Raw genomic sequence first — 16,440 nt, forward strand, 5'->3', positions numbered from 1 at the left:
TGTGATGTTGCTGCCACTGTTGTGGTGTGGGAATCGCATGGGAGCAGTGATTGGCCATTAATAGCCTTAAAGTCTATTGAGTATATTATGGTATGTCTTGGCATAGGTGGAGCACTGTAACATATGCAACAATGTGCTCCATAGTTTCTCATGATGATGGATGCCAAACTGAGTTGTGAGAGCTGTTTGGGCTCACATTTGCACAGTGGGATGCAAAAGGGATGAACGGATCCTGCAGCAACTACTTGATGGCAGCACAATCAGGATTATTAGCCAGGTTACTCTTTAAGATGTCCCCATATGCTAAATGAGGACATGCTTTCCCTAAAATTAAGATTGTGGTTATGCTTTACCACTGCTGTTTCTCTGCTTTCACAGACTGCTCACAGTATGTTTCATGCTTGGATAATACATTCAGTTACAATACTGTGATATTGATGGACTTGGAATATATTTCCCTTTGTGCCTTGAGCCATTATTTTTTTTTCCATTATATCACTCTGTTGCTATCAGTGGCAGATATATATTGTATGTTGTATAATCAAGCACCAAGATGCTAATTTTGTGTGGACTGGGATGTTTTCTGTTGTCAGAGCGATTACATCATGTCACAAACAGCTGTTATCCAAGTAGACTTATCTTTTAATCATAACATGCACATTGTGTATTTCTGCACCACACATTATGTTCTACCTGTAGGATTAGGACAGCTCTTGAGCTCTCCTAAATCCTAGTTTAAGAAAATTGTAAAATGTTTGTACTTCTGTAGTAGAACCAGTTGGGTACGACTTTTGACAGGCCATTTTTGACTGCTCTGAGACAGTGAATAAATACACTAATGTCTTCTCTACTTTTTATCTCATCAGTTGTTTCAAGATGAAGATTGATACCAGCCTAACTATGCCCCAGCTTCCAGAGGCCCTGTCCCAGGCAGGCCTTCAGTTTTCTGTGGCCACTGAGGAGGACTTTGATGACATCATGGCTATGAGTCAGGACATCTATGGAGGCCTTGACTACCTGCCCACTAGATACACCAGCTGGCTGCAGGAGACTAACCGCACAGTCATATTGGCCCGCAAACAGGGAAAAGTGGTAAGTTCAATGAACAGTGCAAAAATATTTTACAATTATGTTAGTTAAGTAAAGTTAAGAAAATACAGAAGTCTATTAAGTCTATGAGGAAGTCGGGTATCATTGTGCTTCTTATTTGTTTTTGGCAATCCTGCAGAAGGTGTGCATGGCAGAAGTTTGTCCATACAAATGTAAACATACTTGTAAAGAGTATGCACTTTTTAGCATATTTCGTATTAGTATTTAGACTTTTATGGCAAACAAACCTTTTTAGGAGATCTTTGCCCACGGTTCACCTTATTATACTCAGTTTGAATTATCAGTGTGACGCAAGTCTCGTCATCCTCCCATCCCTGTGAGGGTCTGAGTAAACATGTACTGTATGTATGTATGTACTCAGAAGTGAGCTTACACACCCTCCAACTCTACACAAAACTAATGTAAGTGTACCTGTGGCTAGCTTTACCATGCTAGCTAAGAACACATAACATTTAAATAAGACAACTTTGGAAGTACTGGGAGTTGCGTCCCACTTTATTTGGTAGAGGCAAGGTATGTCCTTCCAACTCAAACTCTTGTGCCATGCTAACACGTCCCCAGACCAGTCTCTCTACTGAAGGCAGATATGTTACTACCAACACTGATGAAGATGTATATGCTAGAATGAACTTTTCAATATGAATGCCCAGTACAGTGACACTGTATCAATCTGTTTGTCAATCTTGCGTTCCATTTTACCCTCATCTGACTCCAAGATACTTACAGTCACTCAGGGCAGTGACTCACTCACAACCTGAAGAGAGCAATCCACTGTTTTACCATGGTACCATCGCCTCAAAACAGGAGGTCTTGAATCTCGTTAACGCAACTTCATTATAGGCTGTAAACTGCCACAGTGTGCACTGGAGGTCCCGACCTGATGACCAGCAGAACCACCTCATACTCTTTGCAGACAATGTGGTTTTGCTGGCATGTTGCTTTGTCTATGGCCACCTCACCCTAAAACAGCGAAATAGGAATTTTAATAAATAGGAATAGAAATACTGCTTCGCCCCAGCTTCAGGATTGGTGTGCAGTTTTAAAATCGACTATGTCGATGTGATCATTTGTAATTGTTTTGGTCTTCCTTCTCCCTCTGTGATGCTCGGCAGATTGCCCTGGAGTCGGTGTGTGTGATTGATGATGGGGAGACCATGCTCGTGGAAGGTCTTCGTGTCGCCCCTCAGGAAAGGGGCAAGGGTGTGGCAGGAGTTTTGCTGCGCTTTTGCTCTGAGCTGGTCAAATCCAAGCATCCAGAGGTCAAAGTAACCCGCTTGACCCGTGATGATCAGCTTGGACCCAAGGATTTCCAGAAGTATCGCATAATAACCAAGCAGGTACCAGCAACAAAAGCAGACAAAAGGTTCTTTCTTTGTTTTGCTTAATGGCTGTTGTTATTGTTTCATGCATTGCCTTTCTTTTCTACAGGGTATTCTGCTGGTGCGCTTCAGAGCTGAAGACCTCAAGCTTCGTCTGTCTGAACTTGGTCTGGGTGGAGACATCCAATCCTCTTTGTCTACCTCCTCCTCCAACCCTCCTCCGGTGCGTCTTGACCATACAGCCATCCACCGACTGTATCTGACCACTGACCTGATGCAAGGAGTCCTTCCTAATGCCACCATCATTCAAGACTGGCAGCCATTCAAGCCTTTGCCCAGCAACATGGCCATCCTATTGAAGAAGGACATTGACTGGATGGTGGATGATGTGTTCAACCCGACTGTGGCCAGCCTCTGTACCTTCCCTTTCAGGGTTCCCATTGGAGACGACTGGTAACTGTCTTTATTTAATTCTAAGCAAATATTGCAAGTTAAGTCAGGGACAACTATTGTCCATAAGGAACTGTACAACAATGTAGTGGTGTGCACTGTTGTGTACCATAGCATCATTTGATTGTACCACTGGGGGGCGCCCAAGTTTCAAATTTATTAGATACTACACATCATTATGTGTAGTATCTAATGAATGTAACTTATTTATTTAAGATGCACTAACACTTACTTACTTACTATAATTTTCCTTCAACTGGTACAATATTTGTTTGTAGGTATTATCTGAACATTGACATGTTCGGTAAAGACCTGGACCTGGCTCGGCAGCAGTTCTTGTGCCACCTGCAGCGCCACACTGCCACCCTGAAGGGTCACGTGATGTGCCAGATGTTCCTGGACCCACCACTCTGGAAGCCCATGGCAGAATTCTGCCACAACAACTTGAGCCTGGAGCTGGTGAAGGAGTACACCGAGCAATGCGTGGTGGAGTCAGATGTCATCTAGTTACAGAAGGTGGATGGAAAGGGTTAGAAGATGAAGGAGCCAGAATGGATAGAAGACAATGGTCTAAACAACAAGGAATGGACACAACTCATTTACACTTAGCAGAAAAACACAACCCTCTGTATTGAGGAGATAGAAATCAAGCAAACAAAATGTAGTTTCTACAAAACAAAACAACTTATAAGAATGCAGTAAGTTAGATTCAACAATACACAAACAAATATAGGGCGTGGATATAAAATCATGAATACATCATGTAATCAGCTGCAATAGGTGATGAATAGTAAATTTTTAAAGTTTTGAATATTCAATTGGTGTCAACTTGACTGTCATTTTAAGTACCATTTCTAATGCTGACATTTTGAGAAATAATATTAATATTAATTGCCCCCAATATACATAAATCCAGAAATTTTGGACCTGATCCATAGCGGACAAAACATAACCAAACCCAAATTTAACACAAATTAAATTTAAAAAGAGACCCAATCCAAAATGGGTTCAATGGGGAGTCAGCACATTCAAGATGGTACACAAATTCCAAAAGATGGTGCAAATTTGTGGGTCAGAATTTGACCTCTGTCTGAAAGCCATAGCAAGTGAATCCAGAGTCCTGCAAATTTTAGCCGGAAACTCTAATAAATAATAAACACAACAAACTATATCCTCAAAAGAGACAATAGAGATGAATTATCACCTTATTAGCTTAGCTTGAATTTAAGTTTCATCACAATGATTACAAGTGTTTGTGATTGATTATGTCCACCTTCTGTATTTTGTATGACATGGAAGGGTGTAATAGGAGTGATGAACTTGGGGGGAGCTTTCTCACACCGGTAGCAGTTATGTAACCTAAAACCTAAAAACAACATGCAAATGCTATTCTTTGAAGAAAAGATTTAAGTACCCTTAGGACATCTCAAACCTTTCATCTCTGTTCTTTCTGTAAATATGAACCTTCTAAATATGTACACAAGCTGAGTTGGGTTACTAAATCTGCACAACTCTGAAGGCACTTTATTAAAACTACACAGACAGGTTGTGTCTACGTTAGAATGAAAAGGAATAGTTCAGGATCAAATAGGGGTAATTTACAGATCCCATCACTCTAATGTTGATGGGTGCTTCTATTAACTAGTACTACCTTAGGAACATCAACAACAAATCTCTGCAGAAACAACAAGCAAAGCCTGCTAGTGAAATGAACATGCTCAGTCACAAAATGGCTGACAATTTATCCTTCATTATGGTCAAGCTTATGTCTTAGCTTTTGTCTTTTTTGTTTCAAATCTTTGACTGTATATATATGTTACTAATTTAATATTTTCACTTAAATGCTGCAATAAAATTTTAACAGAAATGATTAACTTCTGAAGCTGTAAGTGAAACCTATGCTTACTTTTGTAGATCACTAGCATAATGCCAAACAAAATGCTAATGCTTGTTAAAATGACTACTGTGCAGTTTACTACTGGCTTCAGCTAACGCAGGGAGAAAGAGTAAAATGAAAGTAACTTTGTTAGAATTAACAGAGGTACAAGTTTTAACCATCACTAATATTAGCGGACAAAAACCTTTTAAATAGTGTTCCCGGTCACAAAACAAGACCAGTGTTCAGTTCAGTCATGTTTAATGCACTAATCTCTAGTGTATTGTCTAGACATGTATACAATATTGTGGGTTATATCATGGCCAAGGACAGTACCTACTGGATTCTGCATGACTGACACTTGTCCATTAAAATCAGGACACCTCAAACATTGTTCCTTCGGTTCAGTTTGTTACCTATGCACTCTGAGGTCCATGAATGGCAATGTCAGCTGGCATGTTTGTCCACCATGAGCTCAGACTGATGAAACTATTTGATAATATGATAACAAACTATTTATTGGATTTTCATGGAATTTAGTACAGACATGGTCACCACAGGATTCATGTGCCACCAGTAGGCCTAGCTTAAGTTTTTACTTATCTAGTGGAATTGGATTGGAATTACACTTCTATGGCATGGATTGGCCCACAATTTAGTCCATAAATTTGACACATATTCATGTTCCCCTCAGGATTAATTGTAAAACTTTTGATGGTCAACATTTAAGTTTGTCTCACACTTTGTTATATGACCAAATACCTGCAAAACTATTGACATTCCTATCAGCCTTAGCTGTAATTTCTGCTTACTGCTAATTAGCAAATGTTAGCATGCTAACATATTAAACCAAGATGGCAAACAGAATAAAGATTATACTTTTTTGTGAGTATGTTAGCATGCTGATTCAGCTCAACGCATTGCTGTGCCTAGCTTTACAAAGCAGCTAGCATTGCTGCAGATGTGTTCATTTGGTAAGTGGCCATGGTATAAGCACAATACCAAACACTGATGTGTAGCCATATACAAAATAATGAACTTGGTGGAGGAAATGATACTCTACTTCACATTCACTGGCCTCCACCTACCTGTCCATTCTTTTCTGGGACACCTACATTATCATCAACATATGTGATTTCTGCTAGAGGCAGGCCCAAAATGTAACATTTCTGTCATGGTTAACTGCCCCTTTCGCATCCATAGCACAGCCCACACACTCCCTAAATCTCCCTTTAAATGCCCATATACAGGGTGTGACGCAGGACAATTTGTCTGAGCCAGACAGGAATATCTTTTTGGAAAAAACACATAAATAGAACTGTTTTACCTCCCCGTTGCCTTGACCAGCTTTTATCTTGACTTTGACCACCTTCTTCTTCTGGTATGCAATTTTCTAGGTGTGAGGATGACTGGGCCTTTGCTGAAGAAATATAAATGATGAGTCAAATCTTTAAAAAGTTTTACAAAAAGGAAATAAATGATTAAACAGACAGTTTTTAAAATTATTAATATTTTTGGAAAGACCTATTAGAGTTGCCATAATCCTCAACATATTGCAGGGAGTATAACAAAATAAAAAGACAACTATCTTTTTACCCTATTGTTTGTAACCAAAGAAAGTCACCACTCATCTAAACTGATGCCCTATTATTTGCTGCCACGAGTGAAGATATGGAAGGTTGGAAGGCCATGGGAGTATTTATTTTTATGTTTCCTCATGATCACAGAATATTTTTTGTGATCTATTTATAAAGATCTTTTTATAAAATCGTTTTATCTTGGCACAGAATCTTTTTTGTGATAACATAACCCAAACTGTGTTCTCATGATTCTGATTCTGACATGATAATCATGTATAATCAGCTAACATAAGGCGGGACTGCCACAAATGTTTAACATTAGCACCATTTTATTTAATTTAATTTAATATGAGCACTTACTGTACATGGTATAATAGTATTCCTATACTGGTGTGTGGTAATTTGATTGAAGTTTAATCTTGGGCTTCACAATATCAGCTGAAATAATGATGGTCTGAAACAACCACTTCCAGACAGGGCTTCAAGATTAGGTAGTAAACCAGGACCCACCTTACAATGTCAGCTGATAGTGTGCTGATAATGTAGCTCATATTCTGGTATTCCCATTGTAATTACTCAAATGACCACAAACGTATAGCCATGAATCTGAGGCTTTTAGGGATCCATTGGGGTCCGGGGCCCTGGGGCAGTTTACCTTAAGTCTACTATAGCTCCAGTAAAAGTCTGTGTAATAGCCCTATAATATTTGAAAAAAAGTTTCATAGTGTGCCTTTGGAAGTGAATAAGTAGATTAGTTTCATTAAACATTTGCTACTGTAATATTCCTAATAGTATTACTAGTGAAAAAGATTTTACAGTGGCAGGAAACAGTTGCTTTACAATATATTCCCCTTGTGTTGGCTGATCATAGCTCCGCATCATACCATCCGCATCATACCATCCGCAATGGTAGCAGGCTAAGCAGGGTAGACCATGCGTACTTCTTGTTAGTCACATCCTCCAGGTAGTCCTTAGGGGGATCCCAAGATATGCCCCAGTTTGTTGGGATATGTATTCACGTCAGCATGTTCTGTGTCTACCCTCCCAGTTGGACCAGCTCGGAAACCCTCTGAAGTGAGGTGTCCAGAAGGCATCCTAATCAGATGCCCAAACCATCTCAACTGGTTCCTTATGATGGGAAGGAGCAGTGGTTCCACTCCGAGTTTCTACCTTCTTTGACACTTGTAGGTTCCATAATCTCATTATTTTCGTCATTACCGATCATTTAGGGTTGGAAAGTAGATCAACTGGTAAATTAAGAGCTTTGACTCGACCATGACAGTCTGGCACATGTCCATTTTACAGTTGGTGCCGCACCCATTTGTCTGTCAATCTCACATTCCATCTTATCCTCACTTGTGGCAGTTACTTTCTTTCAAACCAAAGTGAACAGAGACCATCATGATAGAGGAAGGCTGGAATGTAATCGACCTGTAAATCCAGTGCTTGGCTTTCAGGCTCAGGTCCCTCTTTGCCAAGACAGCTTGGTAAAGCATGCACCTGACTGCTGGCATGGCACCAGTCTACTTGTCGATCCCGTGTTCCATCTTACCCTTGTAAACAAGACCCCAAGATACTTGAACTCAGGTTTCTTGTTGGCAGCTAATCACTCCCAACTCAGAGTTGGCAATCCACCATTTTCTAGTAGAGTGCCATGACTTCAGATCTGGAGGTGCTTAATTATAGCTGAATTACCATACATGAATTTTGCCCATTTTTGTGTAATGATCATGAGAAGTCAGTTTTGTTGATTTTGTGATCACATAAAAAAAGCTTGTTCATTTTGAGAACATGGTTTTCTTGTGCTTTCAAGAAAACAACTACCAACAATTGTCGTAACCCATGCCTTCTGCCTTCTGTATGACGTTGATGTCTAGGAAGATAAAGATTTTAAAAGCCTTTATCCAGTGATGAAGAAATGTACATATGCAGCCCCTTTCCTCCACCCCCCGCCCCCACGCACAGCTGAATAATCTTTGTGACATACTCTGTACAATTAGCTGGATATTTTCCTCACAATCAAATACACCCTCTGTTACATTTAACATTACCGTAACCTTATTTTTAACATAGCAAGTAGGGATATCTTCATTAACTTATTTTTTGTTGTCGTGTCATAATAATATGTAATACATGTAAATACTGTATGTTGCGCTGGACAGTCACTGGAGCTTGTGTGATGCCAGACTTAATGTTAACACTTGAATGGCCAAAAACTTATGATAGCCTCATTCTTAGGAAACAAATTTGTGGATTTATCTCTGACAAACCTGTCAACTCATCATTGATCTCCTCACTTTTAAAAAATAATAAAACTTTATATTTTCAATGTTCACTCAATGCGCCCTGCTGCCACTTCACTTTGCAACTATGCTATGCTTCCTTCAGCTCTTCCCTTTTTTTGGGATTTTTTGGGATCATTTATTCATGGCTTTCTTTCCCATCTACAAATCAACAATTCATTGTAAAACTGGTTAGTGCTTCATCTATCTGAAGCCCTCAGTATTCTTCAAATGAAGAAGGTTGTGCTGTGTTTATACCTGTTACGAATGGCAACACATCCTCTCGAAATCAATCTACTGCCTCTCAGATCTCTTTTCAAGAGTTCTGTGTCTTTTGCATGTCTTTGTAGTCTGGTTGTGATGAAGCACACAAATGGGGATATCGTTTCACATCAGTCACAATCACAATATCAGAAGGGTGTTCTAGAAAAGTACTTTGTTTAAAGCATACTGAGGCCTTACGGTTCAGTTTTGACCCGTAATACTGGAGGTTTTTTGTACCAACAAACTTCTTTTTACCCATGGAGCTGCTTGGGTCATGGTAACTTTAATACATTGACCTGTTCGGTTTCAGTTAATTTAGGCTAATATTTTAAGTTCCATCAAAAACACACTTTTTGCTTTATCATGCCTCATCAACTGAGTTTTAACACTCCAAATTGTTTGGCTACCACATGCACACAAAAGACACAAAAAAGGGACGATTGCATAGTTTGAATATTGATGAAATAGTTTATTTGTGTGTAAAGATGAAAAATTATTCCTCTGGTATCATCAGTCTAACTGTTTGGCCTCTAACGCTATGAACTTATATGTACTACCAGACTGTATTGGATTAAGGAAGTTTTATGAGTAAAAAATTCTATAAACTTGACCCAGTCATCATCACATGACATGTTTTGGATGTTTTCATTATGATGGATCAGGAGCGTTTGGTCATTCCAAACTATTTGGCATTGGAATGCAAATGAATCTGTCAGAAGTTTCATTCTGTATTTCTTTGCCTTGATAATAATCAAAATTGTTCATTACATATCCAAGTCCTTAATGTACATGCTTTCAGCTGGTCAGAATTCCATCTAACACCAGTGCCTAAGGTGAAGAAAAAACTGAGTCACTGAGTTCTGCAGATTGAGATCAATCCAGCAAATGTGGTTTGATGAATTTCAGTGATAATTTAAAATGTGATCATAAAAACTTCATTCGATCTAAGGCTTACTAGTTTCCTACAATATTGTTGTGATTGAATTATTTTTACTTAGCCTGAGGCACTTTGATTGCACCAGATTTTGACTGACCCTTTTTAATTCCTGCCCCTTTCAGAACCTCGGCCAACTTTCTCTTTTCCTTTATTTAGATACCAAATTTTGAAAATGGTTCAAATATAGTGACATAAGTGACAAAGATTATATGGTCACATCTTAAGTGAGCTAAGATTAACTAATGAGCGAGCTAATCTACATCAATTGTTAGCTAGCTAATAAGTTTTCAGATAACTAGATAGCTGACGATAGATGTAGACTAGCTAACTTTTTAGCTTGCGTTTTTCTAACATTAACTAGCTAACCTGACTTGATTCTATACATGTCTCTTTTATCTTTTAACCATCTTTCAAAATGTGGTTGTCTTTCCGACATAGACAAGCTTAGCACATAGCATATCTAAGCACAGGGAAGAAGAAAGTTGACCAGGGTTCTAATCGAGGCTTGCTCAACTGGAACATAGAGCAAAAAGGGGCAAGAGTCCTTGGATGTGCATTTTTCAGTACCACTTTCACATACAGGATGCTTATTAATAATGTCACTTATAGATTCAGTAAAAAAGCTGTTGCTTGGCGGATAAACATAGGCCCAAAAAAGATCATGGATTAAACCTTTTGAATACCATTTTTGACTTTAAAATATTACATTGTAAAGGGTTTGTACATTGTAACTTTGTTAATTAATAAATAATTTATTGATGCTTTATAGCTCAGTAAGAAGCACATTTGGGTTGCTTGTGAAAACCCATTTAGTGTACAGTATACGATCTTCTTGCATAATAAATTTAGTATTTGCACTCTTTAGCACACTTACCATGTACTTTCTGGAAAGGGACTGAAGATTATTAAACTCAGTTTATTAGCAGCTTTTTAAGCTTTGATGGCTTATTAGAAAGTGAGGACTGGGACACACTTCTCTGGGCTGTTAAAAAAGAAAAAGTGCTTGGCCATGGTCTCTCTTCATACTTACACTCGTAAGGATTTTGACAGTGGAGCTCTACTCTGCTTAGCTCTGCAGAGATGTTTAAATGTGTCTTTGTGGAGCTATAATTTAAGCTAGAGGGTCATGAGTTTCTCTTTTCCTTCGGGGAAGACAAGTCAGAAAGTTCTCCAAACAAAACAAACAAAAGCAAAATACGTAATATCTCCACAGTAGTACCTTCTGATATTGAGCCCCCACTGGCAGGTTGACAGCATTTGTCATTACCTTCTGAAACTGTTACAAATCACTGTAACGAAAATTATCCATCTGACGTTTCCTGATCAGCCATCTCTGTGGCTAGAGTTAGGTTTAGGTACGGAAGCTACTTGGTTAGTGTGGAAATACAGTGGTTGGGGTTAAAAACAGATACTATGTCAAGGTTAGTCTCCATCAAGAGAATTTTGATTTAGAGAAAGTTGGTAGGAAATACTAAACCAATTCAAATCACTTGTGTCAAGAAAGACCCTTTGTTACCCCATCCTTTACCACTACTAAGTCCTAATTCACATGCTCAATAGAGGTCCCCACCAGGTAAAAATATTTAAATTTTTTGGATATACACCAGCCAAGAGGGCATTTCACAACCTAATAATCCAAAAGTCCTTTGTACAAATTGTTTATTACTGCTTTATAAATGTTGCTTTAACCATGAAGCAAACCATTAGTAACAACTTTTAAAGCCTGGCACCACTGTCTAATAAAGTATCATTTAGAATGGGTTTATCACACCATATATGGGCTCGCATCACCAGCATGTACAAGTCAGGGATACTAACACAGAGGATGTATTTGATGATGAGCAAAACAAAAAAGAAAGCTTGGATTAAAAAAACAAAAAGGTTAAACAACTTTAAAGATTGGTTAGAGAACCCAGTAGTTCCCCCAGATCCTACTAATCAGGTAAAGTATGTCCAGCCATGAAGTCAGATGTGTTTCCAGGTTTCCAGAGTGCTGGATGCCTATGCTTACGTCAGACTTTGATATAAACTAATGCACAAATATACAAAATGTGCAGTAGATACTCTGGATTTTATGCATAGTATTTCTTCACCGGATGTGGAAGCATTGTGTGCTAAATGTGTGCCAAATTTCATGACTGCTAAACATCTTTGTCAATTAGCTTGCAAAAAAATTATGAAAAAGCAGCAAATTTCTAGTTTTAATTGGAACTTTAGTTCAAAACTTAGTCTATGTATGAATTAAATGTTTGTCTTTTTTCCTTTAACAGTAGTCCCATATAGCACACAAACAAAAGTCAAAGGTGATATAACCAGTGGTTGAATGTGACACTGAATTGAATTATTAAGTCTTTTTGGTTACTTATAGCACTTTGTTTGAAAAATGTGATGATTGTATACTTTGTATACAAGTGAATAAAATGCTAACACATTGTGCTGCAAACCCTGTAAGTATTACAGGTTTAAGTGTTATATTAATGTATGTTTTACGGATTACTGTACAAGCCATTGAGTTAGTGGGTAAAGCAGCATGCACTTTAGTTGTCTTTGGCAATAATAGATAAGCTCCCATCTCCTAGTAGCACCAACTTTATTGAAAAAACAAATGTTCTTGTCGCACATCTTGAAACAATCAGTGTCATGTGAGATAAGCCTTTCTCTGTCGGTTCGACAATGTTTCTTCAAAGCTGAACCATTTCACAGATGACATGTAGAACAGTTTGTACATCAGTATACAGTGGCATTGAAAATAAGACGATGTTTTGTTCTCAGAAAAAAACTAACAACTTTACTTTTAACACAATAAGAGGTTGAGATGGCTGTGTTCTGAAGAAGTAATGCGGGTTTGGGTTAGTTAAGCCAAGAGATAAAAAGTAACTAAGTACATTTAGTATACTAGTTTTTAAGTATTTTATGTGAGTAATTTTGTGTGATCCTATACTTTTACATTTCATAGAAATATTGTCCTTTTTACTCCACTACATTAACCTGACAGCTGTAGTAACTACTTTCTTTAAAGACTAACGTTGTTACATGCAAAATATAAATAAGATGCACTGCTAGAGTTTAAAAGTAGCCAGTGTGATACTAGAAATGTGTAGGCTTCAAAGATAATTTTATTTTAATATGCACTCGGTGATGCAAATCTTTATCTCTGTACATTAAATCTTTCTCTGTGCTTGATTTGTAGTGATTGCTTTATCATGGCTTGATTGGTAATGCCTTGGACCTCCAGATGGGGGAACATGAACAAACCTTCCTTTATTTGTTGTATTTCAAGTAAAGACAAGTGATGAGTCTGTGTTTTCTTTCACATTATTTTCCTCCTTTTACAGAAATGTGTCAGGATTTTTGGAAATTCTATTTACTTTTTTTTAGTAAGTTAGTTGAGAATGGATATCAGTTTCTGTGCCTTAAAGAAATAGTTCAAACCTTTAGAGAAACTGTATATGCTTTCTTTACGACAGTAAGAGGTTCAGATTGATGTCAACTTCATGTCTGTATGTTAATTACAGAACTGGAGTCGGGACATAGCGTGGCATGGCATAAAGAATGGAAACGGTTAAACAGCTAGCCTGGCTCTGTCTAAAGTTCAAAATTATTCCTACCAAGCCCACTGATTCACATGTTGTATCTAGTTAGTTTAGGTTGTACAGAAACAGAAACACCATTTTGTGGTTGTAGGGGTTACAGTACATACTTTAAGTAGCTTTAGAGAAGACCATTAACATTTTTCTGAGCATTTAAAACCAATTTTAGACTAAGCAGAGAGTTTGTAATGACTGAAATGAAGTCTGTGTTGTGGAGTGACCATGAGTATAAATTACAGTGTCATCAGCTTAAAGGTGTATTTTTGCTTGAAAGTCCTAACCTAAGTCATTTATAAAGACAAAATAGGCCACAGAATGAAACCCTGGTGGACACATTTGGTTAACTCAAAAAAATGTATTAATTTGTTGCCCTCTATAAGAGTTTAATCTGCAGAACAATATTTCTTGATGAAGAAAAGTTTCAGTCTAGTGTGGATTGCTAAATATGGTCAGTGAGCACAGGTTTTGCTCTGACCAGGTATGAAACCTGGCACCCTCACTGTGATGGCAAGACTTTAGGAAGCTGGACACATCACACACCTGACTGTAGTCCAACAAGATATAGTTCAAACACGTAACTCGATTAAAACCACAAATAGTCCCTGTTCATTTTCTGTTTGTGAATGAATTAAACGAGATACAATTTGTTAGTCAGTAAGCTTTAGAGGTGTTAGTAGGTGTATTTTTCAGGATAGGTGTTTACCCCTGCTTCCAATCTAAGCTAGGCTAATAGCATCCTGACACCAGCTCTGTACTTCAGCTGCAGTTGATAAACTTTATAAAAAATAACTTACTGGCACCTTGTTTTGGTAGCCTGAAACTTTGGAACCACCACGGTGGATTCTTGCAAATGCCATTAGTAGCACTAGGAGGAGCCAGAGGATCCAGATTTTTCCACACATTATTTGTCTCATGTACTACAAAGTATTTAGCAGTTATCTACTGTAGCTTTAATACACAGACATGAGACTGAGATCAATGTGAGCATCTTAGTCAGAGAAAGAAGTTTAATAGCTGTATTATCCGAAATGTTGAGCTATTCTTTTAAGTAAAGGGTCTGGAGTCAGGACATGTTTAGTCTACTTAACATAAGTAGGGGTGGGGCTCTGGCCAAAAGATAAACATAGTTGTGTTTCCTTTGGTTTAACACCAGCAGAATGTGGAGAAATTAGATATTTACAGTATATCATATTAATACAGCAGTATACAATATAACGTGAAAACATCGATGAGTACTTGTACTTCTGATATTTTGCTACATTTGACCTTAAATACTTATATACGTTTACTTCCATAAACCTCTGAATGCAGTATTATTATTCCATTGTGGTACTGATAGCTTTACTTTAATAAAGGATCTAAGTCCTCCTCCCACTACTGTTTACGTCATTCTGTGGCTACCTATTATAGTTTTATCATAGCTTATAGTGTGATATGAAAGTATTTTTGTAGCACAACACTTGGATTGATGTACAGTGGAAATAGTACTACTATCAATAGAAGATCAACAAATTTGAAGTCATAGACAAAATTGTTTCTCCAATCCCATTCTACACAGCACAAATAATTCACATACATTTATTTTGCTAAATACATTATAATACATGATTTATCAGACTATCAAACCTTTTCTCCCCAATATTGGTTTCAATGTGTACTGTACATACAGTATGTATAAACTGGTAAGACTAATGACAGGAGGAGAAATATTCAGACTGGGACAACAGGGTGCTTTTGGATAAATTAGTACAAGTAATGTGAAGATACATTTGTGAATACCACAAATGATCATTCATATTTGTAAATCTTTTTATCCACATCAGTGGCTCACTGGATGGTGGTGTTTTTTTTTATACCAAAAATAACTTTGTTCAGAACCTGAAAAAGTTGGTTTGTTGGAACCAAAGAATATCCGGTTTTCCTTGGGAACCAAAGAATATCAGATTTTCCTTGGGAACCAAAGTCGTATTCTAGAGGTCGTTCTGTGCAGCACCTTCTGTTGATGATGTATCCAATTACAATGCTTCCACTCCAAACTCGCGGAAATGCAGGCTGGTTTGCTAGATAGAACCAAGGTTCCAAGAATCTTGAACAAAAGTAGTTCAAGAACCAGAACTAATTTGCTACAAAATGGGACTATGAGGTTGACTTTTGTGATTCTGAGTAAAATGTGTAGACAAGACAGATGTATTGCCAGAACATTTGGTTTGGATCCATTCCCCTTAAGATGAATTGTAGTAATTGTAGTAGCCTTTTCATCTAGCACCATCATCATGTCTTAATTTATGTTTAGCACTGTTGCCTCACAACAAGAAGGTCCAGGGTTTGAATCCCGGTTCAGCCAGGGCCTTTCTGTGTAGAGCATTTGCGTGGGTTTCCTCTGGGTACTCCAGTTTCCCCCCATCATCAAAACATGTATGTTAGGATGTATGTTGGAGAATGACTCCAGTCAGTGCTCTTGACCAAGGCTACCTAGGATAGGTTAAATGCAGAGAATGAATTTCTCTGGGATTACTAAAAGATAATTTAACATTCCCATCAGCCTCTGCATGCTGATACGCTAAACAATGATGGTGATGATGATTAACATTGAAGCTAACTACTGAAGGTCAGCATGTTAACATTTTTATAGTGAGCCATAGCATACTGGCATTAGAATTTAGCTCTGTTGTGTCCAAGCAGCAACCTCTGTAGCTACAAATGAAGCCAACACGGACGTACCAAAAACTGCGGTTTCTCTAATGGCCACTTTAGGATGGCTCCAGCAGTAAGTCATTCTCCATTAGGCTCAATATTAAAATGGCCAACATTATAGCAGAAATAAACATGTTTAAAGCCTTGTACGTAAAACGGCTTTGGTCTTTAGTTAATTTCCCCATTCAACTGGACGGGGGTACATTTTTATACAACTCACCTGTTTAAATCATATTGAAGCTTAAAATGCACTGAGCTCCTCTCTCATTCATGTCCTATTATTGCATATTACTAACTTAACTCCTTCTCCAGAATTTTTGTGCTTTCTCATCTCGCAG

At 37.9% G+C, this 16,440-nt stretch overlaps 1 protein-coding gene across 1 annotated transcript; it reads left to right on the forward strand.

The window, feature by feature from the left end:
- Positions 1 to 866: 866 nt before the first annotated feature.
- nat16 (N-acetyltransferase 16) lies at positions 867 to 13,109 on the forward strand (the record flags this gene model as incomplete). Its single annotated transcript, XM_035675872.1, is given in 4 exon segments — positions 867 to 1,092; positions 2,223 to 2,447; positions 2,539 to 2,882; positions 3,158 to 13,109. Coding segments are annotated over 4 exon segments (1,014 nt in total). The 3' UTR covers positions 3,387 to 13,109.
- Positions 13,110 to 16,440: the final 3,331 nt, after the last annotated feature.

Source organism: Morone saxatilis, unplaced genomic scaffold, assembly GCF_004916995.1.
Source record: "Morone saxatilis isolate NCDOM2014 unplaced genomic scaffold, NCSU_SB_2.0 Contig4, whole genome shotgun sequence".
NCBI lineage: Eukaryota > Metazoa > Chordata > Actinopteri > Moronidae > Morone > Morone saxatilis.